Raw genomic sequence first — 12877 nt, 5'->3', positions numbered from 1 at the left:
AGAGTCTGACGCGGGGCTCGAACTCACGGACCGCGAGATCGTGACCTGGCTGAAGTCGGACGCTTAACCGACTGCGCCACCCAGGCGCCCCAAGGCTTCTATGTTTTTAGAAGTTATTGTTTTTAGATCTAGCCTTTAGGACCTGTATTATTTCTACATTGGTGCGTTCAAGAAAGTTACATGCAGTAAGAAAATTTGGGATGGGAGAGAATTGGCATTTCTTTTCAGAAAGTCCTTTAATCTAATTATATGACATACCATGTTCACATTTGCGAATATACAAACATAGTAAAATCAGCTCTGACACACGTTGGAGGTGTGCATCACACTATAGTGGGATTGGGTCCTAGAAGCCTTTTGACACTCCAGGCAAGACTGGATCATTTAGTCCACAACTCACAGCTCCCCACAGAGGAGGTGGCACCGTTTGATATAAGGGCAAAAAGTGCTATAAAACTCAACGGCACCCGAGAGCATCCCTGCAGTAGATCAGAGAAGACCAGTGTCAGGTTAAATTGTGTCACCAGTCTGGTCAGTAAGAGGGAGAAATGTGTCATGCATTTTTGGAGGATTTATAGTAAAATGATTAAAATTGAGGCAGTCTGGGCCACTTCAAGAGGTACATTTTGGAAGGTGCACTCCAGTACCCAGTGTTGGATCCATGAGACATTAGTATGTGTTAAAGAAGACAGAAAAAGGAAAAAAAATCCCAATTTTCTTGCTTTGTAAAATGGCTAAATCAGTGGTTTGCTGCAAAACACTATAGTTACATTGGAATGCACACTGATGGTATTTATTGTGTCAACTCGTTAGGATCCCAGGGGCTTGGTCTATTAAACGGCAGTGTTCATTGACCATATGACCTTTTGTGATGGGGAGTGGTGGTTCCATGTGCCTAATGAGAAACATTTGATATGTAACATGTGCTGCCCTTTTTAATGTATGTACACGGGAATCTCTGACTTTGTGCAAATCACTCTTAATCCTTGGTTTCTGCTGCCTGGGTTTCATTTTATACACTTATATACACTTGTCTCCTGATAACCATTTCCTGAGTGGCACCCCTCCCCCCCAAGCCTGGCCTCCAGGCCTCAGGGGATGAATCATCTTTTCTAGACCAAGAAATCCAATACGGTGCATGTGCCTGGCCAAAGTCTTTAGTCCAGAGACGGGCATGAGATCTCGAATAGGCCAATAAGAAACTCAGTTCCTGGGCTTTTGCTTGAGCTTTGGAGGAAATGGCTTCCTCTTGTTCTTACTGGAGCAAATCTGGAAAGAGATAGGCACAAGACACTGGTAGTCATTTTCCTGGCTAGACTTCAGATAACACTAAAGAAGCAGAGGAGGAAAGACAGATAAATGGGGTCCTGCTAACATCTTTTGAACTCTAGGTGGAGCTACCCACGAGGTGTTAAGAAATAAATGTTAAATCCCTTATTTACTGGGGGCAGTGCATTTCTGGTTTTGCTTAAGCAAGACTGCATTGGGTTTTCTGTTACCTAAAACTGAAAAAATCCTAAGTGACACACACTTAATGGGTCAGAGATCACGGAGGGTCCACAAGGGTCCTCTGGCCTGGGTGGCCCGTGCCTGACTGTGCTGGTCACTGCACCTGCGGGCACTATCTTCTACCTTTTTTGGGCCACTCACTCCTGATGGAGAACATCCTATTGGATGAGCCTGTGGTTCAGGTACCTGTGTCCTGGTGACCTGGGAGGCTCTGTAGCGGGAGGCAGGACACTCTGTCATATCTATGAATGAAGACCCTTCCCAAAAGTCTGAAGGGACGGTGGGTGCTCAACAGGAAACTAAAACCAAGCATACAAACAAAACACAAAGCAAAACTAAATTCCAACCCGAATTAAAAGTCCACTTTAGTATCATGGCTCAGTATTATTGCTAGAGATTAGGTCCTTGTTCTATGCGATGGTAAATTATTGTCTCTCTGACCCTCCCTTTCTCTTAATTGAAAAATAATACACTGTAAGCTGAAAATCACGGAGCTGGCTAAATTTTACCTCTAGAATGGAGGATATTTCTAAAATCCTACAGTTAGAGAATTCTAAGTAAAGCCTTAGTACAATGTTGGTAAGAATAATGAGGTGAAGAAATAATGTGGTTTTTTCCCTTCAATTATTTGGTGGCAAATTCATTCATCACACGTGGTAGCAAGGCTTATAAGAAAACCCAGAGTCCTCAAGTTCTTCCAGTGCTTGAGAAATTTTCCACTATTTAGGAGTCAGGCAGTGGGGTAGCTGGAGCTAAGGAGCTGTCTTTTCATTATTTGTGAACTATCCAAACATTTGCCTATTTACTTGAGTTCCTATAATTTGTGATGTAATATTGTAGACATTTCCCCAAATCGTTGAGGTTCTTTGAAAAACATGATCTCTATTGGATTCCACTGGATACATCATCCATACCGTAATCACATGTTGGAAGCTTAAGCTGCTTCCATTTTGTGATTGTGTCCCACTGTGGTGTGAAGTCTTTGTGTGTCGAGTGTGGTCTTTACCTCTGGTTGTCTCCTGGGGAGGATCCCCCGAGGGGTTGTGGTGGCGAAGGCCATGGACTTTTTAAAGGCTTGCCAAATGGCTTTCCAGAAAGACTCTCATGAGCCACATGAGGTCATGTACTCGTCAGACGCAAGAAAAATGTGTTCATTATTTAGAATGTGTGTAGAGAGTTCTTAGGAATAACAGTCTTTTCTGAAAAGCAGTGATACTACTAAGCATCAGGGGTCCCTTTTAGCTGAAGGTATCAAAGTACTTCTTTTTAAACAAGGTTTTCTTATGTTCAGATACACAGGCAGACTTACAAGTGTGTAGCAAAAGGGAATATATTCAGGCACTTGTCCAAAATAGGAGCCACGTCAGAGGAAGACCAGACTCTGCTCAGTCTTTGCTGAGGGTGCCCTGTCCCCTGTCCCCTTTGTCAGTAACTAATTCTGATGTGGGGAAGTTCCACCTGCCCTTGGATGTTGACTCTGATGGTGGGTTCCCACCAACTAGGGTTTCTAAGCGGGAGGAATGCTGCTCACTCCTTTGTTCAGATGCTTTCCCACAAACCATTATTTGTAGCAGGGCAGGAAATGACAACATTCTTATCAACAGCTATGCAATGCTAGTCTTCGAGGCGTTTTTGGGTTGAGTCACCTGACTCCACTCATATCAGAGAGAGCCCCTGGACAGGTCCCAGATAGTAGCTAGTAACTGTCACTTGCCTGACGACCTCAGTTAAGAGTACCTGCGCCAAAGTACCTGAGCAGATAGTTCTACTTAAAGCAGCACCTGAACGGGATGCTAATCTGTGGCTTTGGAAATAGTCACTGAGGCCGACATTTAGTGAGTGCTTACTAGGTGCCAGGCACTGTGCTCCACAAAGTTATCTCACTTAGTCTCACATTAAGCATGGCCAGCAGGTACTGTTATTAGCCTCAGTTTACCGAGGCTCTGAGATGTTAAGTAACTTGGCCAATATCTCACGACTAGTAAGCAGTGGAGCCCAGCCTCGTTCACCAGGGCCCAGAGCAGAATGAAAGTGTGGTCCCTTGCTAAAAAATGATTAAGAACATCAAAATGGCACCAGCAGATCAATAGACCAAGCATGGGGCCCTTCTTAGTGTGGGTGCACAGATTGCACTCCCAGAAAGCCAGTTCTGCACACGTAAGACAGTCTGGGCCTACAATGCACACTTTTTAACCAGATAACAGGCTGAATGGCACACGGTTGTGCAAAGATTCGGCTTAAATAGCAAATGCAAGTGTTATGTGTGAGCTACTCAGGCAGTCTTCTTTAAACATGAGCTTTCTCTTCAAAAAGGGCTTGGAACTGGTTTCTAGCCAGAGGTGAACACAGTGAAGCCCTGCCTTGGTCCTTCTCATTTGTAACAGATGGGCCTTGCCGGGCTGGTCATCTCCTGCCAGAAGTCACCAGAAGTCGGTTGGTGGAGTAGCTCTTTGGACTTCTTTTGCTTAGTCCAAATTCCTGTGTTCTCCCTGACCAACTGCCTCTCTCGCTGCCACGTCACCCCATCTCGTTTCCCAGATGTTGCTGGCCCTAGCTGCACCAAGAGATGCCCACACCCCAGATGCAGCTGTGGGCCCACCCAACTCCCTGCGCCAGCCCCACTGGCAGTACAGACATTCTGTCCCCTTGTCCTGGCACTGTGGGAGAACAGCAGAGTTTCTGGAGGGAAGAGAGGAGCCAGCCATCTGTTTTCTCCTGGGGCTTCATCTTCCTGGAGACATATTGCTCAGAAGCGACTCCTTCCTACAGAAAACCCCGGGCAAGATGATAATTGCTACTACTTACTGAGTGCTTACTTTGTGTCATGATTTACATGTATTTAATCTCTACAGGCAACTCATACTTTGCATGTAACCCATTTTATCTTTAATAGCTACAAGGCAGGTGCTGTTAACAGCCCGGTCTCAGAGGAGGAAAGTGAGGTGGAAAAGTTAAGTAAATACCCAAGATCTGAGAGTCAGTAAGTGGAAGTGTCAGAACAGGAAGCTTTGCGGTCTCTAGCCATGAGCGTCCATAACCATCACTCTGAACTTCAAAGTTCTGCCAAGGATTTTGGAAGGATGGGCAGGGAAGTCCAACAGGCCCGGGAAAGCAGAGCCAAAAATCCAGGAATGTGGCCCTCCCATTGCCTCAGAGCAAACATCCAAAATGTGATTCATCTAGAATTTCCCCAGAGTGACAGGATTGAGGGTTCCACTGGAACAGCTTTTCCGTATAGACCATCAGAGCCAGGGGACACGTGCACACATGTGCGCGCGCACACACACACACACACACACACACACACATGCACACATGCATAAACACAGCATTACTCAAAAATGGCAATTACCTTATGCTCAGTATGAAGTGATGGCCTTAAATATATTTAAAGACTTACCTGAATATTAGTGAATATTACTCTACTTGTGTCCTTAACTCGAGAACTTTGCTTTAACTTCGTTTCAGTGTTCTAGTCTATGAAACACTGAAAACGTAAGGAGCCAATTTCGGTAATTCTACTAGTGATAATACTACTTTGCACTGGAATAGTACCTTACAGTTCACTGATTTGTGCCCATTTCCCTTGAACTCCTCTCATCCTGGGATTTGTAGAGGTTAAATGCATCCAAGGACAACCAAGTGGAATGAGGTCGAGTTGAATCTGGAGCCTCTGTCTTCTCGCTTCTTTGTCATGCTCCTTGGATGCCACCAGAAAGTCCCTGAACACAGTCCTTACCCAGATGGTGGGGCAGATCCAAACAGAAAGCCGGGGCAAGAGTGTGTACCTCTTGTCGGGGCTAATAAGATGCCCATTATTCAGCAGGTTCAAAGCCTCAATTTGTTTGCCTGTGCTGTGTCTGCCGTATGTTTCTTTCTGAGATACTCAGCCTAAGGAAAACCTACGTTCTCTGACAGTAATCGGGCAATACTGAGACAGTCAGGCAAGAGTCATAAATGTTTTCACAGGTCAATATCCACCTCTATAAAGTGAAGCTGGGTAGGCACATTTATTCCCCTTTCAATGTAAATCAGATTATTCTAGAGGGGAATTCTTAGAAAAATGGTTTTGTCCAAGTTCCTGAAAGCAGCTGAAAAAAGTTCCAGGAGCCTTTTTTTTTTTTGCACAATTAAATGGCAGTGGTGGTGAGTAAAAGAAATGCAAGATGAGGAAGGCTTGCCTGAATGCTCATTTAACAAATGGAAACTGTAACTGAGATAATTCATGATAAGAGGTTTGAACGATTCTGACAAGAAAATTGGAAAGAAAAATAACCAGGTGACTCATCACCCGAAGGCAGACAGCAGCAGCGAGGTCTCTAGGCTCATAGGAAGTGGAGGATGGGACCGCGTCAACATTATCCTTGACTGCGCTGCACCCCTAACATAACCATAACCATGAGCCCAGTAACTCACCCATCGCATGGATCTAGAAACAGGCCCCACATGAGTTACCCTGTTATGGGAGAATAGTTGGATGACTACCTGGGCGCTAGTTAGCATAACATTGCAATACTCATTGGCATGAAACTGAATAGCAAGTAATTTAGATTCTTATCTCTTTATAAGTCACGGTAATACCATAGCCCCTCCCCCACCCCTGCTTTTTTTTCCAGCCCTACTTCCATTAGTCTCATCCATCTAGTGGAAACCCAGTGCTCACTATACAGAAGTTACTTACGTAATTGTAGAATTCTTAAGAATGAAGATGCTGGTATTTTCAAGCACTACTTGAAATATACATTATAGCCATGACTATAAAAAGATTCTTTTATTTTCAAACATCCATTCCACCAGTAGATATGTATTTAGTGCTTGATAGCCCTTGATGCAGGAAGCGGGTGGGAAGAGAGGCAGGATCCAGAGACGATGTAAAGTTCCCAGTAAGGAGCAAAAGCCAAGCAGAGCTAAACATCACTCATTGTGAAAAGACGCACAGTCTTCCTTCCCTGCTCAGCAGTTTTCAGGTGTCTCGGGGTGGGACTGTACGATCCATGGGTCCTTTCCGAATTTGTGCCAGGCCACATATCCTCCTTAGTGCGGAGTATCCGTTTCCCTATAGAGCCAAATATCGGGGGTAGCCAAGTCTGTTGGGTGAAGGGGATGCACGTGGGATGAGACCATAAAGGAGGAGCTCCTTTCAAATCTACAAAGGGCAATGGCGAGCCCTTCGCGGATATTCAGGTCTCCCTGAACCAGGCATGTCCAAGATGTTTGGTGTTTCTGAGGTGGATGGTACCGATTTCCATCAGCAATGCAATTCTGGGTGACTACCAGTTTTCCTAAAGTGTAATCTAATTAAACACATGAAGATCCAGGAAAGCCGGATCTCCTTAAAACTGTTTCCAAGGAGAGAAGAGAGAGAAGCAATGGAACAACGTTCTGATTGCTGGAGGGCCTTTGAAATGAAGCTCTACTCCCCGACTGCTCGTGGAAGTGCAGAAATCCTTCCGTCTATCTGTGGGTTCTCTGGTTCAGCCCTCTGATTTCTCTGCCACCTCACCACTCTCCCTCTCTCTTTTTGATATTTCTCACCAGGGTATGGGAATATTGCTCCGAGCACTGAAGGAGGCAAAATCTTTTGTATTTTATATGCCATCTTTGGAATTCCGCTTTTTGGTTTCTTATTGGCTGGAATTGGAGACCAACTGGGAACCATCTTTGGGAAAAGCATTGCAAGAGTGGAGAAGGTCTTTCGAGTGAGTACTGTGTCTATTCACACCCTGACCTCTGCGATCCAATTGGCTTTTTAGCCTGACAGGATCCAGAAGGAATTATCAGGATGTTATCGTACCGTTGTCACTTTTGAAGGAATAATGTTATGACCGTGTTTTCTCTTTTGGCCAACGGTGGTCACAGGTACTGTGCCTAAAACTCCTTCCCTTCAGCAGCTTCCTTCTTGACAGTGTATTTCCAGAATCACAATACAAGAAGGTTAAGTACAGATTTGCCAAAACAGGTTTTCTGAAGATGGGAGAAACACTTAGTTCCGTTTTAAACATGGAAGATTGGGTTCTAAGTGTGTTTGCAATAAAATAGAGGGGTAAATCCATTTATTTTGTTATTAGAACTTATTTACTCCTTTTTATGTCCAAGTGTGGTGTCTTTAGGCTGATCCTAGCTTCTAAGACCCCTTCCAGAAGCCTGCCTTGTCTAGATACTGCGTTGTGCTTTGTTATTTGTCTCTTCATGGTCTCACCCTATCGCCCCACGCCCCACCCCCACTTCTGAGTGCTCCCTCAGCAATAGTACAGTACACTAATGTACTAATTTATACTAAGATGTTGATGATTGCTATTGTCTTAGTGGGTTTTTTCCACTTGAGAATACTTACCTTTAAACAAGGAACAAAAACTCAAGAAATTTATTGGTATGTGAAGGAGATGTGATTGGGTTGGGGTTCCCAGTGCCCTTTAACTCACACTTCTCCATATGATTTCACAGATAACTTGTTTGGCTTAGATGCAATGTCATTTCTGCTCTCTTTTTCATTATTGACCTAATTCTCAAGTCTTTCAAACCTGCTTCAGGGAGTTGTTTCTGATGATGTCTTAATATTTAAAAAAATGACAGTCTGAGTGAGAGGCATCTGGGTGGCTCGGTCGGTTGAGCATCTGACTCTTGATATTGGCTGAGGTCACCATCTCACGGCTGTGAGATGGCCCTCCTCACTCAGCCTGGAGCCTGCTTAAGAGTCTGTGTTTCCCTCTCCCTCTGCCCCTCCCCTGCTCACGCGTTGTGCTCTCATTCTCTCTCCCAAACAAAACAACGCAAAAAATAAAACTGACAGCCTAAAGACCTTTTCAGATTCTAACAGTGATGGGCAAAGATAGATCAGTGGTGAGTTCTGAAGCTGCACTGGTTTTTCTCTCCGAGACAAGAAATTGTGACTTCTCTTTAGAAGGCAAGGGAGCTCCCCGGGTGAGCACTTTCAGGTTTGTTGAAGTGGAGTGGAGGAATAGGGCAGGAGAGCTGGCTTAGAGTTGCCTCTTCTGAGCTCAGTGATCCTGGGTTTACAGTGATCCTGCCCCGTTTACTCATCAGCGAAAGAGGAGGATAGAATTCGAATCCACTTGAGAAGGTTTTGGTGATGATTAAGTGAAATAATGTATGCAAGAGAACTTGGCAGAGAACAGGGCCAGACACGCAGCGTTCAGATCTGCTGTGTGTGTGTGTCTCCCAAAAGAAGCCCTTATTAGCGGGATAGCCGCCCATTCAGATTTCATCTGAGGAGCTCGGGAGCACGTGGATTTTCCTGGAATGTCCCATAACCTTTGCTCCTGGGCTGCTGGCTAGCCAGCTGGCTCATTAGAGCATGCACTTGGGCTCAGTGGTCACCATGGAAACCGTCAAGGCTCAGCTTCTCTGCTTCTCAGATGTTCAGGTCTCCCTAAACCAGACACGGCAACCCCATCTCCAAGAGCCGTTTTGAACTTCTCGGAGGTGCCCTTTCAGCCATGGCCTCATGCCCCCACTCCAAGTTAGACAAAAATGAATCTGGCAGATTGAACACTCAGAAGAACAGGATTCAAATGGAGAAATGACTGATCCGGCATTTTTTATTTTTATGTAGCTTCTCCAGATCTCAGTTTCCTTATTTGTAGACAGAAAGGATTGCACTAAAAGCTTTTGAAATTCCCCGTTAGAAAAAAAAAAAAAAAGAAAGAAACCAGTTACTGTATTCTAAATGAAGGAAGAGATTGCAATCATTCTGACCACATCTGCTGCTGAATTTGGGGACTTAGTTTCCCCTAGGGAATTTTGAACTACAAATAGAGAGTACTATTCTCCTTCCCTTAAAGCTGCCTCTCGGGTGAATCTGAATCGTTCAAAGGACCCTGGGACAGAGCCTTAAAAACCTTGCATTTCATTTTTATGCTGATGGCACACTCAGTCCCTTGCAACTCCATCAAGGACTGGGAGTCTTTCAGGAAGGAAACAGCAGTATCTTATGGAATTGGCAACATGCGACGTATGCATGTGCCCGACATCGGAGGGTGCTGCTAGAAGGGGTGACTGTACTTCAGGAATATCAGCCGACTTCCTGAATACACAAACAACCGATTCTGCAGTTTGCTTGCCGCCTAGAGTTTGGGTGGAAAATCTCAAAGGTCTTTGCCATTCATTTATACTACATTTCAAAGGCCAGTTCCTCTTAGGTGATCAGTTGAAAACTGAAAATGTTATAAACCAATAAAAGCTTGGGGTTGTGGAGTTCAGCCCCTGTGGGGAAGGTCCTTTTTTTTTTTTTTTTTTTCTTTTCCACCTGCTCAAGGGTTAAGTCTTTTTCTTATCTGCTATGTTTTCCCTCAGCTGTGGGGAAGAGATTTTTAGTGGAGTAAAGATAAAATAGAAAATGCATTTCTGGGCGCCTGTATTTTGCGGTGTAGACACAGGAGTCAGATAGAGATTAAAGTGTTTAAAATGTCAGCTTTATTGCTGGTAAGCTAATCAGAGAACGTAGCTTTTGCTTTGATGCCAAAAGGACTTATTAACCACTTTGCCCTGAATCAGAAGGACTTCTCTGCTGTATTGGTTTTCTAATGATGTGTAACAGATTATCACAAGTGCAGAAGCTTAGAACAATACACGTTTATTGTATCCCAGTTCTATAGGTCAGAAGTCTGGGCAGGCTTGGCTGGGTGCTGTGCTCTGCATATCTTGGGGCTGGACTCTGGATCTGGAGAGGAATCTGCTTCCAAACTCATTCAGGTTTTGGCAAAAATCAGTTGCCAGTGGTTGTAGGACTGAGATTCTTGTTTCCTTGCTGGTTGTCAGGTGGGGGCCATTGAGAGCTTCTAGGAGTTAGCTGGGTTCCTTGGCACATGGCCAAGCATCTGAAGTGAAGATGAAGTGGTCCATCTTTAAAGCCATCGTGGAATCCTTCTTGTGTATTGTATCTCTCTGACTTCCTCTGCCCCTCTGCCACCAGCTTGAGAATGGTGCCCTGCTTTTTAAGGGCTCATGTGACTAGATCACATGATAATTCCCTGTCTTAAGAATAACTGTGCCATATGACACAACATAGCCATGAAAGCAATAGCTCATCCTACCAGAGGTTCTGGGGATTAGGGTGGGATATTTTCACGGGCCATTTTGGAGATTCTGTCTCTTCTAGTCATTGGCAGCACAGGCCTCCTTAACGAGAGCAGGGTTAGCCCCACTAAACTTGCTATATCATAGAGAGGAGAACAAAGTATGCCTCTGTGTAGCAGAGGGTTTCAGATGGGAGGGGAAGGGGACTGAGGTGGAGGAACTCAGTCCCTTCTGCTTTGTCACTTGTCTGATTGAACAGTGGAGGTCGAGGCCTGGAATGTTACTCTGGGTGAAGTCCTTCCACTTAGAACATGAGGCCAGGAGAGTGGACATTGCCCCAGTACTAATTAACAATGGCTTAAAAATTCAACACTTACTTACCCTGGAGAGCGAAGAGCCTAGAGGAAGGTTGGTGCGTCGGTTCCCTAAAGGCAGGTTAAGGACCGTGGTACCAATTCCGATGTGTAGATGTTCCCCCAACACCACCAAGCAATTCTTTGACACCTGTTGAGTATCCTACAATTCAACTCAATTCTGACTCTATCTACCTGGAGAGCACATCAGTTCAGTTCCCACAGGTGAAGGGCTCAGTTCCACAAGATCTCCCTTCACTTCAGATGCTGGTCACAAGTCCAGGCCGTTACCTGTGCTTCTGACCACATGGCTGTAGATTAGGGGTTCCCACGACCCCATCCTTGAGTTCAATAAATCTGCTAGAATGTCTCTGGGGAAGTTGGGGCCTGACACAGTAGCACATAGAAGCTTTCTGGTTCACCAACCTGGAAGCACCCTGAATCCCCTCTTTTTGGATTTTTTTGGAGGCTTCATTACATAGACATGATTGATTCAATCATTGACCATTGATGATTGATTCAACCTCCAGTTCCTCCCCTCTCCTCAGAAATCCCACCAGGGCGTGGTACTGAAAGTTCCAAACCTCCCCCATCCTTAGGTGATCCAAAAGTCATGTCATTCACATAACAAAAAACACCTTGGTTACTCTTATCACTGGAAATTCCAAGGGTTTCAGAACCTCTGTACCAGGAAAGACCAAATTGTACCCATGTTTTGTTCTCTGTTTCTGCTCTGCTGTCCTTGGCATGTTGGCTTTTCATCTTCAGACTCGTTACTGCATGGCTTGCATGACGACTGCCTCAGGACCACATATGTTTCCACTCAACCATATTTAAGGCAGGACAAAAGATCTCCTTGTATTGGGAGAACTTTCCCAGAAGTTACCCTGTAGACTTCCCTCTGTCTCACTGACCAAAATGGGGTCACATGACCATTCCCAACTGCAAGGGAAATTAAAAAAGTAAGGATCTGACAAAGGAGAGTGGGATTTACTGGTTTAGACCAGTAGTTCTCAAAGTGTGGTTCCCTGGACCATCAGCATCAGCATCCTCTGGGAACTTGTTAGAATTGACAATTCATAGTGAAGTTAGAGCCCAGCAGTCTGTGTCCACCAAGCTTTCTAGGTGATTCTGATGCCTACTAAAGTCTCAGAACTCTTGGCACAGAGGACTCATGCTTCATCTCCTGGGGCTGATGAACAAAATGAGAATTCTAGTAGAGAAGAAGAAGTTGGGCTAAACACACGACAGCATCTGGCTCAGGTGTCTGTCAACCACTAGCCACACAGACCACTCATAGGGAAGCTGTTCTCCCTCCTTGCCATAAATCAGGTGGTCTTTGGGATCTTTGAATCAGTCAGGGGAGACTAGCTTATGCTGGATACTAGCTTTCTCTCACCCTTGCCAGGCTGCTGCAGCCCCAGCAACCCTCCAGGCTGAGGGAGAGAGCCGGGCATTGCACAATGGCCCTAGGAGCTTTGGCCTCCAGTCACAGCCCATTGGTTCCAACTAGTCCCTCAGCCCCGCCCACTACAAAAGGAGCCTGGAATGCATTGTTTGATCTCCAGGAAGTGGTTTCCAGGTTGGGAAAATGCATGACTACGAATAATACCTGGGATTACCTGTGAGCCCCACTCTAGGATGACAAGGGTCCTTAAAATTTAGATATAGATGGCCTGTGGGTCACTCTTTGGGGGACACTACTCTGTGAGACTCATTTCACTTGCCTAGACCCACATAGTGAGTTGGGGGTGCAGCCTGGACTCGAGCCAGCCTTATCCTCTTCCCGGTAGGCCAAAAATATTTACGGTCAAATATATTAATCCATGCTGTGAAACCAACGCGGAGTTTAAGATTTTGGACATGTCATGGTAATTCATGGAGATGATTTTTAAGTATTTCTATAACATAAGGTAAAAATACTTCTTCCTGGGTCTCCAGAGGGAAATCTGGGCAGTTAGCAGGGAAAGATAATTATT

General features: G+C 45.0%; 1 protein-coding gene across 5 annotated transcripts in view; it reads left to right on the top strand.

The window, feature by feature from the left end:
- Nucleotides 1–12877, top strand: part of KCNK10 (potassium two pore domain channel subfamily K member 10) — a 132950-nt gene that overhangs the window by 82352 nt on the left and 37721 nt on the right. For all 5 annotated transcript variants that reach the window (XM_019461957.2, XM_019461954.2, XM_053889687.1 and 2 more), the window contains one exon: nucleotides 7048–7208. In XM_019461957.2, the coding sequence (XP_019317502.1) occupies nucleotides 7048–7208 (161 nt within the window). The remainder of the gene's footprint in view (nucleotides 1–7047; nucleotides 7209–12877) is intronic.

The sequence above is a fragment of the Panthera pardus genome, unplaced genomic scaffold (genome assembly GCF_024362965.1).
Source record: "Panthera pardus isolate Hobbes unplaced genomic scaffold, ASM2436296v1 HiC_scaffold_24, whole genome shotgun sequence".
NCBI classification, from domain to species: Eukaryota; Metazoa; Chordata; class Mammalia; order Carnivora; family Felidae; genus Panthera; species Panthera pardus.
The sequence above is the reverse complement of the archived record's forward strand: the minus strand, read 5'-3'. Positions and strand labels throughout refer to the sequence as shown.